The 22,815-nt window shown below is 41.6% G+C and overlaps 1 protein-coding gene across 1 annotated transcript; it reads right to left on the reverse strand.

Moving 5' to 3' along the window:
• Nucleotides 1-8,022: 8,022 nt before the first annotated feature.
• Nucleotides 8,023-14,857, reverse strand: LOC141586539 (uncharacterized). The gene is made up of 3 exons (XM_074407802.1): nucleotides 14,725-14,857; nucleotides 10,174-10,271; nucleotides 8,023-8,619 (listed from the first exon to the last, which is right to left on the reverse strand). Exons 1-3 carry the CDS (start codon nucleotides 14,855-14,857, stop codon nucleotides 8,023-8,025), a joined length of 828 nt encoding a protein of 275 aa, XP_074263903.1.
• Nucleotides 14,858-22,815: the final 7,958 nt, after the last annotated feature.

Consider the following 22,815-nt stretch of genomic DNA (forward strand, 5'->3'; position numbering starts at 1 on the left):
TACTCCAGACTATAAGCTCACCAGACGGTCGCAGGGTTGCTCTGATACCACTTGTAACACCCAGGCTCAAACCTAAGGTCGGGAGCGGTCATTCACGGTAGCTTGACAGGCTGTGTACATGGCCCATAGATCAACACAGGTCCGTTCCAGCCCATTTTATCCTCACTCATGCGCATCCTAGGAACCTTCCTAGGAGGTCACCCATCCTAAGACTACTCTCAGCCAAGCACGCTAAACTGTGGACTTCTTTCGCATGGATAACCAGAAAAGAAAGTGCAGTTTGTTGATATGAGTAGTACTTTCAATCCCTTTAAGCACTAGTCAGATTTTAAGCCTATCAATGGACCTCTTAAAGGAGGTACCCCACCCGAATAACGTCTTCGGTTCAGTAGAGTATTACATAGAATATTCCTAATATTATAATATTATACTATTCCCATCTCAACTTATTATTATTATTATTATTATTATTATTATTATTATTATTATTATTTTATTTTTTTCTTTATTATGAAGGGATGCGCGCAGCTTTCATTAAAATAAAAATAAAAGTTTACATGAAATTGGTGGGGAGCCGAGAGACAATCTGGGCTCCCACACCCTTATCAATAGCAAAGCTAAGTCTAGTAAAAATGTAAGCGGCCACCCGAGCCCCCGCATCCTGAGATACCGAGAATTTCTGGATCCGCTTGAGCAAGGCAACAGCATCCGAACCTAGCTCCCCAAGTGAAGAGAAAGAGAAAGGTAGGAAACCATAACCCGCTACCGCGCACAAATCCCCATACATAGCACACTTTCGCTGAGCAAAGATCGGCCGACAACCCGCCCGCACAAAAATCGCAAACCCAGTCTGAGTTAAAGGTGAAGAACCTGTCAGGTCGACGCACACATCACGCCCCCTGTCCCAAGAATAAAGCAATAAGTCCGCAGGACGAAGAGAGCCACCATGCCCATCAACCAAACCGATATCAACCTCCTTCCCCGCAGTAATACCAGATCTATAGCAGATGTCGAAAAGAGTGTCCCGGACAAGGTTATGCCGATGTTTAATGCCCACAAGATGCAAAGATAAGAAACAACGTGGTCCCCAAAAACATCCCCAAAGAAAAAACCCGAGAGCAAGCGGACGGGGCCTAGATACCGTGAATAACGGAACACCCGGCGATACCCCAAAGACACTACTACGGTAAGTCCTCCCGTTCATAGTCTGACCCAACCCCGAGATAGGAACCGCACGTAACCAATCAGAGGAGTGAGAACCCTGCTGAGACTGCCATAAAGCAAGTTGGCGTGGTGTCAAAGAGAAAACAGACTCTGAGGCGGCAAGAAAGAACCGTCGTGAAATAAATATCCGCCAATTTCTTCATAAGTTTGGGGGCGCAATTTCACTAGGGTGACCTAATATACGAACCTCGTAGTCGCAGAAAAACACACCAACGGCATCATCAAAAGCGGGGCCAGCCACTACAATACCGGAAGGGCCGAGGAGCTTAGCCTCGCAAACCAAATGATCGCAAGCGGGACGCAATAAAAGCATAAAATAAAACATCTCCCGCCGCATAGACACCAAGACCACCAAGATGAAAAGGGAATGTAGCAAGGCGCCACTGCCAATCCCCAAAACCCGGCCCCGACGCGGTGACAATACGTTCCAAGCTAGAACGAAGAGCGGCATCAAAAGGAAGATGGACAGACCCAAAAACACCAGGGGAGCAAGTACGAAGGGAGAAGTAAAGCTTAGAAATACCAGTACAAGCTCGAAGAAGAAGCAACTCACATTGCGGGTAACCGGCTACCTATTTATTATTATTATTATTATTATTATTATTATTATTATTATTATTATTATTATTATTATTATTATTATTATTATTATTATTATTATTATTATTATTATTATTATTATTATTATTATTATTATTATTATTATTTTATTATTATACTCTGAACATTAATTTAACTCAGAATAAACTATAGTATTAGCCCATTCTTCTCGGATTATACTCGGGTAACCGGCTACCTATTTAGCAAGTCACCTAATTATAATCCTTACAAAGTACAAACCCACCTTTATTATCCTTACTAACCAGCCCTACCACTATCATTAACAACTCGCCAACACCACAATTAGCAACTCACCAACACCACAACCGCCGCTGTCCTCCCACACCCAGGTACGCACAAATCACGGACCGTCTAAGCCCAATCCCAACCGTCATAGTGATACCACCCACGACCTCCCAAACAACCCCAATTTAATATTTACCCCCAATTGATTTAGGGATCTAGGGTTTCATAATTTTATCTCAACGGTGAAGATAGTGGTGGTCGAAGCTGGAGATGGCGGTTTCTCTTTTTTCTCTCTATCTTGTTATGCTTTGTCGATCTCACTGCCATATATCTCCTCTCAGAAGCAACCAACAATATAGCTCAACACACCCTTACCCAACTCTCTTCATTTTTACTCTGAATTTGAAAAAGCAAATAGAAAACTAAGTAAAAAAAGAAATGTCTTCGTCAAATCCCAAAAGTGTTCAAGAGATCTTCAAGGATTTCAGTTCTCGTCGTTCTGCTATTGTTCGTGCATTCACCGCAATACGAGTGGCCACGGTGAATGATGGTCGACGGCTGAAGATGGCTACAAAATGTGTGTGGCCGCAGTGAATGGTGGTCGGCGGCTGAAGATGGCAATAAAATGTCGGTGGCCGCAGTGAATGATGGTTGAAAATGTTATAAATAATGGGTAGTGGATGATTGTGGATGGTGGTTGGGAATTGGGGGAGTGAAGTATGGGTGGTAATAGGGCCCATTTAGCCTTATGACATGATATTACAAGTTGAAAATAAGCCAAGTATAATACACGAAGGGACTAATAGTATGGTTTATTCTTAGTTAAATTAATGTTTGAAGTATTTTGAGAAGGGGGGTCATAGTTTGGAGTATTGTTTTTAAATAACCCTTATTATTATTATTATTATTATTATTATTATTATTATTATTATTATTATTATTATTATTATTATTATTATTATTATTATTATTATTATTATTATTATTATTATTATTATTATTTATTCCACCTACCTTAGATATTTTATTATTTTATTATTATATCTTATAACCTAGAAACTTCCTAAAACCTTCCCTTGTCACTATATATATACTCCCTTCACCTATCACCTTATATTTTAGTGCTCACAATTACAAATCACAAAATATATATAGAGAGAGAGAGTTTAAGAGGAAGAAAGAAAGCTAAGGAGGGGTTGTTCATGTTTTCATCATCTTAGGATCTAAAGGTAAGTAAGTCACAAAACCATTTTATAATCAATTAATCTTATTTATTTAACACCATTGATCAACCCCTTAACCATCGTGACCACCGTTGACCGGTCAGTTTGACCACCATTTGACCGTCATGAAATGGGGTTCTTATGGAGCGGTTGTGGGGTATTTGTTGGGTAGTTTTTACATCTTAATTTAAGTAATATTATTATATTGTAATTATATGTAATTTATATTGATTAGGAGAAGATTTGGTGGAGGAACACTTGTAATTCCTTAAATTCTTAAGTTACTTGATTATTTAAGATTTGCTTAAAAAGTAGGATTTCTACTCAGCTAGACCATCATAATGTGTTGCATTTATGTTATGAGTAATATATGGTGGTTGAGAAATAGCTTTTGGATGCATTGCGGTGTGAATTATATTCTGTATTCAATTATATTGAATTGTGAGTGTTTAACAGGTTTATTAAATGAATATGATTGAGTATTGTTGGAAGCCTCCAGGCTTAGTCTCTTGTGGATAATGTGAGTGTTGGAAGGCCCCGGGCTTAGTCTCCGGTGAATAATGTGAGTATGGGAAGGCCCCAAGCTGTGAGTCTCTGGTTGATAATATGGGTATTGGAAGGCCCCAAGCTGTGAGTCTCTAATGAATAATGTGAATATTGATTGGAAGGCCCCAAGGTGTGAGTCTCTGGTCGATAATGTGATTGAGCTCAGTGGTTGTGATATTTACATTTGTGGTTATATACATGTGGTGCTTGTTATTTCTACTGTTTATATATCCTACTCGACCATTGGTTGACGTGTGTTGTGTCTTGTCAAATAAAATTGATGCCTTCTTTAATTGATGGCGTCCTGTGGTGAACCAATTAATATTTCCGGTTAATTAAGGAGCAGATTTAAAAAGCAGGTAGTTGAGACTATCTGATTGAGAGCTTTGGGACGTGAGGACGGATGACGAACTACATAGTTGTCTATTTTTTTTTGGGGAAATGTAAGTAAATATCATTAATCAGAAAAATTGTCCCATTACAACATTTTTAATAAGACCTAAACTAGGTAAGGAAGCTATGAAGCTGGGAACCTCATAACTCCTTCACCCACTCAATGACAGTCCTATTTTTACATTGTAATTCAATCAATTGCAGCCGAACTCTAACATCTTGCTTCAACCTCTGAACAAGTAACGCAGGTTTCAGAACAACTTGGTCTATCCTACAAGTATTACGGTGTTGCCAAAGATGATACATGAGACTTGCTAGAATGACCCCAATAACCTTCTTTTTAGTAGCAGAATGAGTCCTCCATGTGATCCACCAGGGTATACAATCTTGTGCAGGCAAAAGTACCTTGCACCAGAGTTGTACCAATAATAGACATTGCTTACTGAATGCACAGCCAAAAAAGAGGTGACTGTGATCCTCAGCCATAACTCCACAGACTTCACAACAATTATTATCCAGAATGCCCATCTTTACCAATCTATCCTGCGTAAGTAGCTTGTTCTGTGCTACTAACCAACATAATAAAGAGTGCTTGGGACAAATCCAATTGTTTAATATCAAAGGATACTAGGTAACCTTATCAGTGAGAGGTTTCAGAAATCCATACCCTTTCTGAATTGTATAAGGCTCACCCGTGGACATTAAAGGCTTGAGCTTGTTCTTGACCTGGCAGATTTTCCTCCAAGCCCAGCTAGCTCCACTATGAGGTTCATACTCCATCCAATGAGCAGATTTGATATAGACTGCATGCACCCAACGAACCCAGAGATGATCAGTTTTTTGTTGCACCCACCAGACATACATTCCTATGGTAGCTATGTTCCATGTATGAAGGTCCCTGAAACCAAGCCCCCCCTGCTTCTTAGGTCTTCAAATCTTCTCCCAAGCAACCAGGGCAGGATTCTCCTTGGGATCCTTTCCATACCAGAGATATTGTCTACAAATCTTCTCAATTGCATCAATGACAGTCTTAGGCAAGATAAAAATGCGAGCCCAATAACAGTGCAACGTGCTGAGAACAGATTGGATCAACATAACTCTACCAGCATAAGACAGTTTTCTGGACCCCAGGGCTCTAATTTTTGCAACCACATTATCAATCAAACAGTTGCAGTCCATGACAGACAGCCGTTTAGGGGAGACAGTAACACCTAAATATCTGAAAGGGACTGCATTTCTTTTCATTCCAGTGATCTGCTCAATCTCCTGGACTAGACTAGCAGGAACTCCCTTAGTGTAGAAATTGGACTTACCACTATTCATCACCAACCCAGAAGCCTTAGAGAAATATTTGAAGGCTTGAAGCAAGAGCTCAATAGAACCTCTCTCTCCCTTACAAAACATGATAAGATCATCAGCAAAGCATAGATGAGTGAGATTAATCCTCTTACACAAAGGATGGTGCCTGAAATTTTTATGTTTCTGTACTATCATCAAAACTCTACTAAGATAGTCCAAGCAAAGAGTGAATAAGAGGGCGGAGAGAGGATCCCCCTGTCTTAGTCCCCTTTGTCCTTTAAAGAATCCAAAAGTTTCTCCATTGAGGGATAGAGAATATGAAGGAGATGTAACACAATTCATCAACACCTCAGTGAATTTCTTAGGAAAACCAGTAGCCTCAAGCATCTCAGAAACAAAAGACCACTCAATGGAGTCATATGCTTTTTGAAGGTCAAGTTTCAGTAACACTCTAGGAGAACAGCTCTTCCTATTGTACAATCTAATAAGATCCTGGCATATCAGAATGTTGCCAACAATGTCTCTCCCTTTGATAAATGCCCCCTGAGAAGGACTAATAATATCAGGAAGAATACGGCTCATTCTAGCACAGATCACTTTAGAAAGACACTTATAAATAGTGTTACAACACGCAATAGGTCTGAAGTGCATCACAGTTTCAGGCATCTCCATCTTTGGGATCAAGGTGATGATAGTATTATTAACTTGCTTCAAGAGCTTTCCAGTTTCATAAGCATTCTTAACAGCAGTAATCACATCACCACCTACAATAGGCCAATTGTCCTTGAAAAATTGGCTACTGTAACCATCTGGGCCAGGGGCTTTGTTTCCTGGAATGGCAAACATAGCAGCCCTGACCTCTTTTCCAGTAATCTCAGCATTCAGAATAGCACAATGCTCTTGTGTGAGACAGGCACCCTGCTGAACAATCTTTCTATTAATTGGTTTGACAGGAGTAGAGGTCCCCAGTAGGTGCATATAATATTCCTCAAAAGCCTGTTGTATCACCTTGGAGTCAGAACAAAGGCTTCCCCTCATGTCCTTGACCTGAAAAACCCTATTCCTTGCCCTTCTCTTCTTGATGGCTGCATGAAAAAAAGCAGTATTCTCATCCCCAGACTTCATCCACTCACATTTAGCCTTTTGTTTCAAGAACTGATCCCTAGATTTTACCATATCAGTAAGCTCCTGAGCACAAGCTCTCTCATTCTCAATCCACTCCTTGTTATAGGGATCAGAAACAAGGAGGGACTGAAAATGCTTCAGGGAAAGTTCAGTCAAATTTGTTAAGTTTTCAATATCCTCAAAATTATCCTTATTAAGATTCAGCAATCCCTTCTTCAATCCTTTTAATTTACTAACAATTCTGAACATGGGTGTGCCTTGCACATCCCTGCTCCAACCATCAATCACCACCTCCTTGTAATCCTTGGCCATAGACCACATATTGTAATATTTGAATGAGCTACCCCTCCTTTGCCTCTCTTCCTCAAAGTGAACCAGACCAGGACAATGGTCAAACAGTCCCTCAGGGAGAAAATGAGCAAAACTATCAGGATATTGCTCAAGCCACTCCTCATTGATGAAAACCCTATCAATTCTGCTATAAATCAAAGAGTCAGTCCCTTGTTTGTTATTCCAAGTGTAAAACGCCCCTCTAGCCTTCATATCAGTCAACTGACAGTCCCTTATAGCATCAGCCATAGGTCTAATTTCAGCATTTGTGATCTCAGCACCCCCAATCCTCTCATTTCTCTCCATGATGGCATTGAAATCACCACACAAGAGCCAAGGAGCATTAAGTTGCAGATGGTAAGATCTAATACTTTGCCACAGAGGCTCTCTGTCCCCCAGAGAGTTTAAACCATATACCACAGTATAATAGAAATCCTTCCTCCTAGCTTTATCAAACACTTTTGTGTGAATACACTGAATAGTGACATCCAATATATCAACCTCAAACAAAACAGGGTCCCAAATGATCCAAATCCTACCTCCAGAATGAAGATGAGAATTAGTACAGATGGCCCAATTAGAGCAAATATTATTAGTAACCTTATTCCAGTTCCTACTTTTTATTTTTGTTTCTAAAATTCCAAACAAGCCAACTTTATTCATAGCTAAGAATCTTTTTATTTCATTTTGCTTGCTTGGATTATTCATCCCTCTAATGTTCCAAGTACCACAGCTACCCATGATCAGCTATAGCAGTACTGGGACCCCGTTTTTCAAACAACTTGCTATCCAACAATCCCCTTCCAGTCTTCTGTAATGAGTGAGACAAGGAGTCCATGAAGGAGAGCCCTCCTGGAGTAAACTTCCTTCGTTCTCCATTGTCCTGCCTCATCAATTTTGTTATTATCCTCCTAGGAAAAGAATTCTCAACAACAGGAGTTTTTGGCACCATAACTGGAGTGACCACCAGATTCCTGGGAGTCTGCATCACATCGATCTTTGCACCACAAAGTTGTTGTGCCCCCGCACCGCTTCCTCACGGTGGTTGCTTTGCAGGTTCCTTCAGTTTAGGATCATTGTTCCTAGGTTTCCAGACTTTTTTTGTAACAGGTTGTTTTTCCACTCCCTTCCTACATTTTTCAGCTGTATGTCCCACCCCTTTACAGGCAGTACAGGACACAGGTAACCAATCATACTCAATTCTAACAGACTGATTCTTCCCATTCTCATCTAAGAATTCCACTACAGAAGGAAACTGTTGGTCGACATCAACTTCAACCATGATACGGGCAAATCCAAGGAACTGTTTATGAAGAGTAGGGTCATCACATTTTATGAATTTCCCAACTCCACCACTGAGCTTCCTGAGACTCTCACCGCCCCAGTATTTGACATCTAGACCAAAAATTTTCATCCAAATAGGGACCCTAGTGACTTCATGTTTCACAAGTTCCATATCCGGTGTCCATTCTTTTATAATAATAGGTTTATTATCAAAAAGAAGGTGACCATTACTAAGAACAGATTGTTGTTGAGCTTTGGTCTTAAACCTTACTAAAAACAAACCATTGGGAAGGAAAGCAACCTTATCAACACCATTCGCTTGCCATACTCTCTTGACAAACCCTAGGAGCTACATAGTTGTCTAGCTGACTTAGTTCAGACAGTTTATTTATATTCTTCACTTATTTAATTTCCGCCGCGAGATTGTAATTTAATAATCTTTATTCAGTTGTTTAGTTAAGTAATTTGCAATAAGGTGTTGTGATAAATCTTAAAACATATTTCCTCATAAGTGTAAGAGGGTGTCGTGTGTATATGTGAGGGTCGAACCCAAAGGACGAAGATTATGGTTCTAGGATTGTTTGTCTAGACACTAGTTTAGTTCAATTTAATGTGATGGATTGATTTTAGGACTAACTAAGGAGATTAAGACTAAAGTGATTAAAAGACTAGTGATTACTAAAACGATAAGAGACAATGATAGAGAAAACAAGGATGTTCGGGTTCACTTTTATAGATAAGGAGGAAGTACACATAGATTAACAACATCCAAAAGCAAATGCAAAGGAAAGACCCAATCTCTCGACGTAAGACTAACCCTAGGCTAAGATCGATTAAGTTCTCACTCAATTAACCAAACCCATAGTTTTATCATGTAATTCCTAGATACTAGTCAAGCTCTCACCCAATAAGTAGAAAAGATAGTGTAAACACCTAAACTCTCATTCAAGCATTTTCACAAACACCTTATGTGGATGATAGAACTAACAAGCATATACTCAAGGATTGTAGTTTTCCTATGTCATAATCCAACCTTATAACTCTATATAAGATTCCCCTCCCCCCCCCCCCCCCCCCAATCCTAGTATGAAACTACTCACACATGTTCACACTAACAAAGATGAAAAATGAAGACTTTAGCATGAAACAAGTAAGGGAAATCATGTTTGCAAGATAACTAATTAAGCAACTTGAAATGTAAACAAATGAAAGATGAAAAATAGTAAGAAAGGAATTATACCAATATTGAAGACAAAGTTGCAATCTTTGATTAAATAGAAGAATAATCTTTACCTATCTTCAATTAACCACCCAATACTAAATGTAAACAATTGATAACAACTAAATCTAAGCTAATTTATGAAGTACTTAAGATTTGATTAAGGAAATATTAAAGCTTGCTTAAGAGAGTTTTCATAAGATTAAGGAAATAATTTCAGATCTAGACTTGTGTGTACAATTGATTAAGGAAGGGGGTATATATAGTTTACACGGAATTAGGGTGAGGATTACAAGTAAAGTTAAAGTGCGGAAATGAGGTCCCAGCCGGTAGACCGGCCGCCGGTGGTCCGACCGGTTGGGAGTTCTCTGTAAGAATTAAGTTTGAAAATGTCATCAGGTGTGTCTGGCCGGTGGTCCACCGGCTGGGAGTCCTCTTTGACTTTTCCTTCTTTTCTTGACTTTTGTGCTTCAACACGGATTCCCAGCCGGACGGCCGGCTGCCGGTGCCTTGCCCGGCTGGGAGTTCCCTATAAGTTTGTCAAGTTCTTCCTTCTTCCTGTGCTCCCATCCGGGTGACCGGCTGCCGTGCCTGACCGACTGGGAGTTCTCTATAACTCCTTCCCTTTTTCCTTGGTGCTAAGTGTTGGGGGAGTCCCAGCCGGGTGACCGGCTGTCGGCCTACCGGCTGGGAGCTCCTCTCAGCATCCCTTCCTCCTATCTTCATACTTAGCCTGTCAAATTGTCTCTCTTGCTCTGATTCCTCCATTTCTGCCTCAAAAACTACAAGATGGACATAATATCATAGACTAGGGAATTGGGGTACAAAATGTAAAGCAAGACACATAAAACCGACTAAAATGGAGTCGGAATGCATGAAAATAGGGACGAAAGTTGGGGTAAATGAACACTATATAAAACCTTCCCACACTTGATCATTACTCGTCCCCGAGTAAGTGGGTGAGTCAAAACGAGAGCCTTATTCAACTATAGCCTAACTACACTAATAATATCCGATGGAAGGCAATTAACGGGCCTCCTCCGTCCCTTCAACTCATAATGAAGTGCAATGAGGTATGCACTCCTTTGCAAGGCAAGTGGGGGCTTGCGGAAAATCCAGACACATCCACCATTTAAGCACGTAATCAAGCATAGGATGCATGAATAAAAAAGTCAACCGTTTTCCTGATCTAAGCGGAGGGTTTTCTTTTGAGAAAAACAACGGTTTTGATCGGGAGATACCGTCTCATAGTCTTAGCGGGGTGTCAACTCCTTAGTGATGGCTCAAGCAACCTACATGTGACGACCAAATGCCTAGGATACAAATTCAAAGGCGGGGAAAGGGGGAAACGAAGCCTAACCTTCAAGATTGACATGAAACACACGAGATTCGACCAAGTTGACCCATGACTAAGAGGACCTAGACTACCGACTTCCTCACATTTTTCAATAGTCGCTCATTTTTGAAGGGCAGGTGATTTATGTGCCAACAAGTAACCAAAATCACTCAACTACTCGACTCGTGAGACATGCCCACAATCTAACGTGGAATCTCCTCCTACATGACCATACATGAGATGCAAAAAGGAAAATGTGTATAAAGAGAAACAAGGGTTGTAACGGGGCTAGGTGACAGGTCGAAACGGCGTTGGTGCAAGCGCCATTTTGGAAAAATGTGGAGGTACACATCAAGAAGTTGCCAAAATTCTATTTCTTCCACTTTATTACAACAAAAGAGCAACATCTACATCCTATCAAAAATTGGTTTCCCAAATTTATGCAAAAATTGTGCAAACCCGACACATTTTGGAAAAACATGAAAATCATCACCTTATTGCAACAATTGAGTAACGTCTACACCCTAACATGAACTAGGCTTGCCAAATTCAAGAAAACATTGTGTAAACCCGACTCACATTGGAAAAAAATCATATGCCCCTTTTATTTTGCAACGCCCTTTTCTACTCCTTGATGACGAATGAGGAGTGTTGCATGGCTTTTTCACATCAAACAAAGTACAAGTAGTAAATTTTTTTTCTTTTTGTTTCACATTTTCTTCTTTTCTATTTTCTTTTCTTTTCTTTATCAAAACCTCTTTATTCAAACGAACCAAATGAAACCATTATTCCGACTCAACTCATCAACTAGGACTCAAATACCCATCTACATACAACTGACAACAAGTAGAGAACTTTCTTGATCAAGGAAGGTTGTTTATGGTATGTAGTTGGTTTTGTAGGTGCCAAATGAAAGGCTAAAGCTTAAAAGGGGTAAACAAAATAGGCTCTAGTCTAAGGCTTATTTGGCAATGTGAGGTTCAAAAATGATATGCAACGAATTGTTTCAAGTTATGCACACAAATGAACATCTCATGGTCAAAAAGCAAAAGATGCCACGCTTATGCGTAGTGATGTGACATGCCACGCAAGGAGCCTACTTACAACCTAAGGGGGACCGGGTATGGATGCACCGGTCCCAAGGAGGCTCTAAATCTCACATGTAAGTACCTATGTCGAAATCTAAGCCTAGACTATGGTCTATGGTCTCACAAGGTGGTCAATACTCTTCGGTCAAGCCTCATTTCCCGGGTATTTGCAAGCAAACACCCTAACAAGGAGGTCACAAGGTGCAAGCCACTAAGAGGGGAAAGACATGGCTAAGGCAATATCATCATAGAGGGTATCATGCTCCCTTCCTATACCACATTTTGTTCCAATGTACAAACTAGATGCAAACGGAATTTTAAAACACAAACAAACATTTACAAGTTACGAGATGCAATTCTAAACTAGCAACAAGAGTAAACATGCAAACAGTTTTTCTAACCTAGCAGCACATAAGCACACAAACCAAGTTCTAAAATGGAACATCCTCATCAACATTGCCCATTCTCTTTCAAAATTACAAAAATGTAAAAGAAGAGGAATGAAAAAGGAGAAAGGGATCGAAAAGATTATAGCAATCGGTCTTCTAGTCTCCTAATGCTTCAAATGTTCCACGTGTACCTGCGCCACTTGTTAGACAAACATATATATACACAATGCAATATTTTTTATTTTTGAAGGTTTATTTATTTATTTATTTTTTGAAAATTTTGAAATTTTATCAAATATACAAACTTATTTACAAATATATACAAAGTAGATATTTCCCTCCTCACACTTAAGATTTACATCATCCTCGATAGAACGAAATTTAGGGAGGAAATAGGAAAAATGAAAGACATATTTTTGTATTTTTGAGTTTTTTTGATTGGAAAGCATATTTTTGGTGTTTTTTAAAATTATTGGAATCAAACAACTTTTTTTTTGTTTTTTTGGGCCTCCTCCCCACACTTATTATATACAATATCCGATGACGCGTGGAGTGTGTGAAGGAGGCATGGTGAAAATAAAAGCATGTTTTTGTGAGATTTTCGATTTCATGCTCTAACTAAGTGCATAAATTGAAATACGATGCAAGCTAGCATGTATGAATGCAATCCTGTATGTGACGTATTTTATAAATATTTGAATCTAATGCAACTATTTGAAATACAACTATATGTCATACATTCTACATATTTTACAACTAACTAAATGCATACAAAAATTAAATATGAATGGGAAATTTGGATTAAGGGATCATACTTGTCATTTGGATTGAAAGGGAGTGAGGATGGCCATCATTACTAGGCCTCCTGGGTCTCGGTGTCCGCACCGTCATCATCATCATCATCATCATCATCATCATCATCATCGTCATTATTCCCGGCCCCAAACTCGGATTCACGGATGAAATCATCCGTGCTCATGTGCATCGAGCCACTCATATCAAACCCCTCGACCGTTAGTTTGATATCTACTTCCCGGCCTACCCCTGAGCCGCTGGCGTCACCTCCCTCATTGAAGATGGAAGGGGTCCCCCCAAACCATCGAGTATCATGCCCTTCCCTATCAGTAGAAGCCGTGGTAGGGAAAACGGGAGCACTAAAGTAGCCCGGGCGCATTTTAATGTCGCTGTAGACAAAAATGCCGTCCGTCGGATGCCCACCATCCGCAGCGAGGTAGTAAGAAGGGTGAAGGCCGAAAGGGTGACAGTATTGCCGCCTCATGAAATCGTCATAAACCGAGAATTGGCCCACCGATTGGTCAAAATAGAGGCGGTCCATTCGTTGTTGCAAACGGAGCCTCTCACTTGCGGCCGTTTGCATTCCCAAGTTCATGTTCTCAATGAACATCATTAAGTCGGGGTGAAGGGGGAGTTATTGGGGTTGTTGACTAGAGGACCCTTCCCTTTGTTGGATGGGACCGGGAAAGAAAGAAGAGGCGCGTAGACTAGGTTGGGGTTTTGGGCTTGGGCAGTGGTGGTGTCTTCAGCCGCCTCAATCTCAAGTAACTAGTGCGGTGAATTTGCACTACTCTCATTTTGTCGGGATTGGGGAGTGGAATTGAATTCCTATCCACTCCCTTTACTCGGATTTGCCAATAATTTTGCTTGTCTCAGGGGTTCTTCTTTATCCAATTAAGAGTGTATTGGATGTAGTCTTTGGTTAGCATTGTTTCCCCGGAAATAAAGCGCATTCCATTCAAGTTGAGCTTTCGGATTAGGCGCTTGGCAATGTGGGTGATGAGGCCACCTACCACAATTGGGGTCGATTGCCCCGGAGAATTACTCAAACGGTGAAGATGGAGGGTTATATGGTCAGCCACGTCAATTTTGAAGGTGGTGGGGTTGGAACAAAGGTAAGAGCCGGGAATTTCCAACTCCTCCATTCGGAAGTTGTGATTCTCATCACGGCCATAAACAGTCCACCCCTTATATCGATGTCAAATTCAGATTGCGGCATTGTGACAAGTGTTTGCCGCTCTCTTCAACCGTGGGTTGTCATCAAGGCCGGTAAGGGCCTTCCAAAGTGCACTATGATCAAAGTTGTCGGGGGCTTTCTTAGGTGAGCTCGGGTCTAGCCCAAAGTGCTTTGCAAAGGTCGGCAAGGTCAAAGAATAGTCTTTATTCATAAGACGGAAGTGCAAAAAGGCGACCTTTTGGTTTTGTCGATGCTTATAGATTCTCAAGGAGCTAAGAAATTCCCAAGTGAGATGGGAATAGGTCTTCTCATGGATATCATACATAAACTTCATACCAACTCCGTCAAATAACTCAAGGGTGACTCGGTCTAACCCTAGGTCTCGCATAGATTGGCGGTCAATAAATCTAGTCGGGTTGAGGGGGCGTTGTTTGAACAATACAAACTTACCTTTCATAGTTACGGAACTTAAATGCAGGTCCGGGAATGCCCGATCGGGGCTCATGTCACTAACCGCGGCCGCCACAAGTTCCGCTTGTTGAAGTGCCAAATCCCCTTTGCGGACTCTCTTTTTTGGTGCCATGGTCGATTTTGTGAGAGGTTTTTGAAGGGGAGGGAGTTGGTGGTTGATTGGTGGTGTTTGATGGTGGAATGGTGGTGTTTGGGGGTGTTTTGATGGAGAAAGGAAGGGTTTAGAGGGAGAGTTGTCGAGTGATTGTGTTTGTTTTTGGTGTTTTAAATCCCGCAGTATACTACCAGTCGGTCCAAGTACCGGCCGCCAGTTCCCCGGCTGGGAGTACAAGGTATTTTCGAAAAATCATCAAAAGGATCAAAGAATGCCCAGCCGGTCGAGGGACCGGCTGCTGGTGCCCGGGCTGGGAATACACCCCAAATCACAAATTGCTCTTAGCTGTTCTCCCAACCGGTGGGCCGGCTACCGGCCTGCCGGCAGGGAGTACTCTTCCTCAGTTTCCTCGTGTTTTTCTCAATGGGGGTGTTCCCATCCGGTGGACCGGCTGCCGGCCTACCGGTTCACACCCCCCCCTTCCCCGTCTTTTTCACCGAAGTCTCAATAGATGAACTCCCAGCCGATGGGTCGGATGTCGGCCTGCTATCTGGGAGTACACTCCTCAATAATCCTCCAAATTTGCCTTGAAATTATCAGAAACTTCATAGTCGGTCCATGCACCGGCGGCTGGTGGGCAGGCTGGGAGTATAGGCCTTCCTGTTTTGTTCATTTTCCTTCAAGTCTAAAAACCTCTTCTTCAATTGGCCTTGAGTTGCGTGTTTTCCGCTTTCTTAGCCGACTCATCAAGCCGGGACTTGACCAATTGAAGGTTGTGTCTTTGTTCAACATTAATCCCCAATTCTCCTCATAATGACAACCCGTCATCAATCCAAATTGCCAAGTATCAATGTTCCAAATTCCCATTGCCTATTGAGATGCATGCTATGTACAAATGGTGGTTCTTGTGGAACTCCACCAAACCGTTGCTCGTTCATGTTCGAAATTACTCATCCCCCAAGGATGGGGGGGGGGGGGTCTTCCAACTCAATTTCACCTCGGGTCTCAACAGACTGACCCTCATAAAAGAATTTCACTCGTTGTCCATTCACTTTGAAGCACTCACCTTTGTTATTCTTCAATTCAAAGGAGCTATAGAGAAACACGGTCACTACCTCAAAGGGTCCTGACCATCGGGATATCAACTTTCCGGGAAACAATTGGAACCGGGAGTTGAAGAGTAGGACCTTGTCCCCTAGACCAATTTATTTTCTTGTAATCTTTGAATGGTGCCATTGCTTAGTCCGCTCCTTGTAAAGTTTGGCATTCTCATAAGCATCCAACCTCAACTCATCAAGCTCATTAAGTTGAAGGAACCGCTTATTTCCCGCAACATCTAAGTCATAGTTGAGGTCCTTATGAGCCCATCTTGCCCGGTGTTCGAAATCAAGAGGTAGATGACAAGACTTGCCAAAGACCAAGCGATAGGGAGTAGTGCCTATCGAGGTCTTGTAGGCGGTCCTTAAAGCCCATAGCACATCATTTAGTTTGGTGCTCCAATCCTTTCTAGACCTATTCACCAAGCGCTCTAGAATAGCCTTAATTCGCCGATTTGACACCTCCACTTACCCATTGGTTTGGGGGTAGTAGACAAGAGCCACTTTATGTCGGACACCGTATTTCTTGAGTAGAGCATAGATGATGCGGTTAATGAAGTGTGACCCACCATCGCTTATAACGGCCCGAGGTACTCCAAAGCGGGGAAATATGTACTCCTTGAAAAGCTTAGAAACCACTCTTGAATCATTAGTAGGGGCGGCGATTGCTTCTATCAATTTAGACACGTAGTCCACCGCGACCAATATGTATTGGTTGGTAAATGATGACGGAAACGGTCCCATAAAGTCCACACCCCATACATCAAAGAGTTCCACTTCCAAGATATTGTTCAAAAGCATCTCATCACGCCTTCCAATGTTGCATCTTTTTTGGCAAAAATCACATGAATGGACCAAGGCATAAGCATCCTTAAATAGAGAATGCCAATAAAATCCACAATGAAGAACCCGAGCTTGGGTCCTACAGGTAGACAAATGGCCTCCATATGTCGTAGCATGGCAAGCTTGAAGGATTGCTTTCCCTTCCTCATGAGTGACACATCTTCTATAAATCCCATCATTGCATCTCTTATATAGGAAAAGAGCTTCCCATACATACCGCCTAGACTCATATCTCAACTTCTTCCTAGCTTGGTTGTCAAATTCCTCCGGAATAAAGCTAGAGCTCAAATAGTTAGCAATATCCGCATACCAAGGGTCGGAGTGGGTGGTAGCTAAAATAGAGTCATCGGGCAACCACTCATCAATATGAATCCCATTATCAACATCTCCGCGGGCTTCTTTAGTCAACCTTGATAAGTGGTCCACAACAAGGTTTTCGGAACCCGGTTTATCTTTGATTGTGACATCGAATTCTTACAATAACAATACCCAATGGATTAATCTCGGCTTGGCATCCTTCTTGACCATAAGTTCCTTTATGGCGGTGTGATCCGTGTAGACAACGACTTTGGAACATAAAAGGTAAGGCCGGAACTTCTCAAAAGCATACACCATCGCCAACATTTCTTTCTCCGTGGTGGTGTAATTGCATTGAGAATTATCCAAGGTTTTGCTTGAATAGGCTATCACATGGAGTTTCTTGTCTTGTTTGTGACCCAATACCGCCCCCAATGCAAAGTCACTTGCATCACACATCAATTAGAAGGGGAGGTCCCAATTGGGTGGTTGTACTATTGGAGCCGATATCAAGGCTTGCTTTAGCCTACAAAAGCTTTCAACACAAGATTCATCAAATATGAAGGGAATGTCCTTAGCCAAAAGTAAGGTGAGGGGTTTAGCGATTTTTGCAAAATCTTTGATAAACCTTCGGTAAAACCCCGCATTACCTAAGAAACTCCTCACACCCTTGACATTTGTGGGTGGGGGAAGTTTCTCAATCACCTCTACCTTTTCTTTGTCCACTTGGATACCCTCCTTAGAAATAACATGTCCTAGAACCAGTCCCTTTTGCACCATGAAATGGCATTTCTCCCAATTCAATTTTAAATTGTATTGGATGCACGTTTGGAGCACAAGGTAGAGATTCTTTAAGCAATCATCGAATGAGGTGCCATGGATACTAAAATAGTCCATGAACACCTCCACAGACTTCTCAGTGTACTCGGAAAAGATAGACATCATGGCCCAGTGAAATGTCCCGGGAGCGTTGCAAAGGCCGAACGACATTCTTCGATATGCGAAGACTCCTTAGGGACAAGTAAAGCTAGTCTTTGCTTGATCATCCGGGTGGATGGGTATTTGAAAAACCCGGAGTACCCGTCAAGGAAGCAAAAATACTCGTGGTTTGCAAGTCTTTCGAGCATTTGGTCGATGAATGGTAAGGGAAAGTGATCTTTGATTGAGGCGGAATTAAGCTTTCTATAATCAATGCACATCCTCCATCTCGTGACCGGTCGAGTGGAGGTAAGTTCACCTTCCTCATTCTCAACCACGGTCATACCGTCCTTTTGGGGACGATTTGAACCCGGCTCACCCAATCACTCCCAGAGATAGAGTAGATAATTCCAGCCTCAAGAAACTTATCAACGTCCTTCCTTAACACCTCCTTCAATTTCTCATTTAACCTTCTCAAAGATTGGGCGGAAGGAGTGAATCCATCCTCAAGTGTGATGCGGTGCATGCATACTCGAGGATCGATTCCCGTGAGATTATCAAGGCTATACCCAATGGCTTTCTTGTTGTCTTTAAGGACTTTTAAAAGTTTTTCCTTTTAAGATGCCATTAGGTCCATATTGATGATCACGGGGAAGGAGTTTGCCTCATCAAGATAGGCATACTCAAGGGAAGGGGGGGGGGGGGGATAAAGGTTTAGGGTCTACCTTTAGAGGGTTCTTAACCTCAACTTCATCAATGATCGGTGGTAGAGTTTCATAATCTTCCTCCAAATGCTCCCCCGAGTATTTATCCTTAGCATCTTCAATAGCCTCTTCTAACATGTCTATGGAGTAGACATTCTCAAACATAGGTTGTGACATTGCCCCGGTCAACGAAAATTCGACCGCATTTCCTCCCACTTTGAAAGTGAGCTTCCCTTCCTTGACACTTATGTTGACATCCCCGGTTGCCAAGAAGGGTCTTCCGAGTATAATAGGAGTTTGTTGGTCTTCCGGAATGTCAAGAACCACAAAGTCCGCCGGGATATAAAAATTGCCCTCTTTGACCGGCACATCTTCAATAACACCCATTGGTCTTTGTACCGACCTATCGGCTAGTTGTAGGGTTATGGAAGTAGGAATAATGTCATGCAACCCAACTTTCCTTGCAATAGGGAGCGGAAGTATGCTAACACTAGCACCAAGATCACAAAGTGCCTTCTTGATACTCACATTACCCACCATGCATGGAATAGAAAAACTACCTGGATCTTGTAGTTTCTCCGGCATAGGATTGAGTAAGACCGCGCTACATTTCCCCCTAAGAGCCACTAGAACATCTCCTCCAATGCTTCTCTTCTTTGTCAACACATCCTTCAAGAATTTTGTGTAGAGTGGCATTTGTGTCACTACCTCATTGAAAGGTAGTGAAACTTCGAAGTTCTTCAACATATCCAAGAATTTGGAGAATTTCCTCTCCTCATTCATTACTCTACTTCTATTAGGAAATGGTATTGGAGGGTTGTTGGCCTTTTCGGAAGTTGAGGGTTGCTTGGTGATAACCACTTCATTTGTTTCTTTTCCTTTCCCTTGGTCTCTTTCAACCATATTTTCTTGGTCTCTTTCAACCACTAGTTCTTCCAAAACAAATTTCTCATCATCTTCAATATAGTCACTCACCTTCCCCTTCTTAGTGTTGTCAACTCTACTTGTGGGTGAGAGAGGTGGACTCTCCTCACTGTCTCTCATCACATCTCTCTTTCTCTTTGGTTTATAGTCCTTGTAAGGGTCATCTAAGTCTTTCCCGCTCCTCAAGGTCACCACATGAGCTTGTTCGTGTGGTGGTGGTCCATCCCTAGGGTGAGAATCTTGAGGAGTCAATGAATGTGGAGCTCTTTGTGAGGAAGAGGGGCTTTGGTTGGCCATATATGAGTTAAATGTCCTTTGATGTGCTTGGACATTTGAGAGCTCAGTCTTCAAACTTTTGAATTGTTGGTCTACTTGAGCCTCCCTTCTCTTGGCCTTGGCATCCATTTCCCTTAACAATTTCTCAAGAGAGGAGGTGAGGTTGGGTGGTTCTATGTATTGTTATTGATTTTGTAGAGGTAGGTAGGAGTTTTGTTGTTGTTGATACCCTTGTTGGTATCCTTGTTATTGGTTGAATGGTTGTTGAGATGGTGGGTTTTGTTGATACCCTTGTTGTTGGTATGGAGGGTTTTGGTGTTGGTTGCAGTAGTTGTCTCTTTGATGAGGTGGGATGTAGCTTGTGTTGTCATGTTTTCTTTGACCCCGGTAGTTGGAGCCTTGGCCTTGGTTTTGATTGTATTGCCTAGAATGATCAGGCTTTGGTGGAGGTATGTATTGTGGTTGTTGGTACTTGGGGTACAATGGTTGCCCCGCATAGGAAAGTTTCGGATCTTGGTTAGGAAAGGCATGGTAGAAGGTGTCATGGCATTGGTAAGAGACCCTCGGTGCACCTTGTCCTTGAAGAGCAAAACACTCTTGTTGGTCATCTTGTATAATAGATGAACAATACTCAATGGTATGCCCCACACCGCCACAATAGTCACAATGCATTTGAGGAGAATAATGCCTAGGAGGAGACCTAGGCTCTTGGAAGTAATAGACCTTTGAATGGCTAGGTCCGACTTCATTGACATTCTTTAAGTCCCCATGCTTCTTCTCCATTTTAAACTCTTCAAATTTCTTTGCCAAGTCATCCAATTTTGTCTTGTATTCCACCTCTATCTTAGATGTTCCTTCACTTTTGTAGTCCACGTCTCTAGCATAACTACTCTCCATCTCAGAAATGTTTTGAATCATTTCTGTGATTTGAGCGTTGTTTATACTGTCAAAATTTCCACCGGATGCCGCCACGATCATGTCCCGGAACCTTTGTTCAAGAGTTTGGAAAAAGGTTTAGGTGGTCATCCATTTTGGGATACCAATGTATGGACAAGATGATAGGAGATCTTTAAAACGTTCCCAAGCTTCACTTAGAATTTTCATAGGTTTTTGTTTGAAGGTTTGAATCTCATGGCGAATTCTTGCGGTCTTGGATGGTGGGTAGAACTTGTTGATGAAAGCCTTGGATAAAGCTTCCCAAGTGGTAAATGTACCCGGTTATGAGAGTTCAACCACTTCTTAGCATTGTATTTCAAGGTGATAGGGAAGAGAATCAAGAGTATTTGCTCTTCGGTGACCCCATTGTGCTTGATAGAACCCGCTTTCTCTATGAATGTTTTGAGATGTTGATGAGCATCCTTACTTTTCATCCCATGGTAGACATCTTGTTGCATGTAATTTATCACATGGTGTCGAAGGTCAAAGGTGTTGGGAGCAAGAGCTCCATAATCAATTGCCGAACAAGCACGGTTGGGATCCGGCCTATTATAATATCCCATAGGTTGATACGCCATATCGTCGTTTATGAGGTTGTTTCATGGTCACTCGGTATCGTTGGTATGTGTGTAATGTTGTGAGTGTGTTGGTGAATTTTGTGGAGAGTTGGTTGGAGAGTTATGTGGAATGTGAAGAGGTCATAGGGTGGAGGAAGAGGGTAGTTGGTTTGGATTCTCAATTGTGGAAATTTGGGTGGTTGGAGGGCTCGCAATGGGTGGAGATCCTCGAATTGCCGAAAGAGCTAATCTTCTTCTTGCCCGGAATGTTTTGTCGATCTCACGATCAAGTGGGAGAAGAGGTCCGATGTAGCACCTATTCATGCACTTAACAAAAGTTCAAATAGTCCTAATGCAAAAATTGCACTAGGACAAAGGGCAGAAAACAAACAAACAACAAATAAAGGAACTAAGCCTAGATAAAAAGAAATAATCCTATCCAATATTGCCGTCCCCGGCAATGGCGCCAAAAAATTGTTATGATAAATCTTAATACTTATTTCCTCACAAGTGTATGAGGGTGTCGTGTGTATGTGAGGGTCGAACCCAAAGGACGGTGATTATGGTTCTAGGATTGTATGTCTAGACACTAGTTTAGTTCAATCTAATGTGATGGATTGTGTTGTAACAGAAGCAAGAAAGAACAAATAAAGAACAATAAAGAACAATAACGTACAGATTTACGTGGTTCACTAACGGTGTATTAGCTACGTCCACAGGGCAGAAGGGAAAGAGTTTTATTGATATGTGAAGAGTTTTCAGATTACAGATTCAGACGGTATGATAAGCATGACTACTAGGTAGAGGCTTAGAGGGTTTATATAATACTCTCTAAGACCTAATACAGACTTGTTGACCGGGCAGCGAGACCCCCGCATAGTCGTTCGAAGCGGCGACTAACAGAATCAAGGCACAAACCCAACAGATTGATTTTAGGACTAATTAAGAAGATTAAGACTAAAGTGATTAAAAGACGAGTGATTACTAAAACGATAAGAGAAAATGATAGAGAAAACTTGGATGTTCGGGTTCACTTATATAGATAAGGAGGAAGTACACATAGATTAAAAAAATCTAAAAGCAAATTCAAAGGAAAGACCCAATCTCTCGACGTAAGACTAACCCTAGGCTAAGATCGATTAAGTTCTCACCCAATTAACCAAACCCATAGTTTCATCATGTAATTCCTAGATACTAGTCATGCTCTCACACAATAAGTAGAAAAGATAGTGTAAACACCTAAACTCTCATTCAAGCATTTTCACAAACACCTTATGTGCATGATAAAACTAACAAGCATATACTCAAGGATTGTAGTTTTCCTATGTCATAATCCAACCTTATATCTCTATATAAGATCCCCCTCCATCCTAGTATGAAACTACTCACACATGTTCGCAATAACAAAGATGATAGATGAAGAC

Source organism: Silene latifolia, chromosome 1, assembly GCF_048544455.1.
Source record: "Silene latifolia isolate original U9 population chromosome 1, ASM4854445v1, whole genome shotgun sequence".
NCBI classification, from domain to species: domain Eukaryota; kingdom Viridiplantae; phylum Streptophyta; class Magnoliopsida; order Caryophyllales; family Caryophyllaceae; genus Silene; species Silene latifolia.

Excerpts from the sequence above, each read along its gene's own strand:
- LOC141586539 (XM_074407802.1), bottom strand. The coding sequence starts at position 14,857 with ATGGCACCAAAAAAGAGAGTCCGCAAAGGGGATTTGGCACTTCAACAA. Across the intron at positions 10,272-14,724 it reads AAGTTCCGTAACTATGAAAG|TTTTTGAGGCAGAAATGGAG; the intron begins GTAAGTTTGTAT and ends TCCATCTTGTAG. Across the intron at positions 8,620-10,173 it reads CTGAGAGGAGCTCCCAGCCG|CTCCTAGGGTTTGTCAAGAG; the intron begins GTAGGCCGACAG and ends ACAACTATGTAG.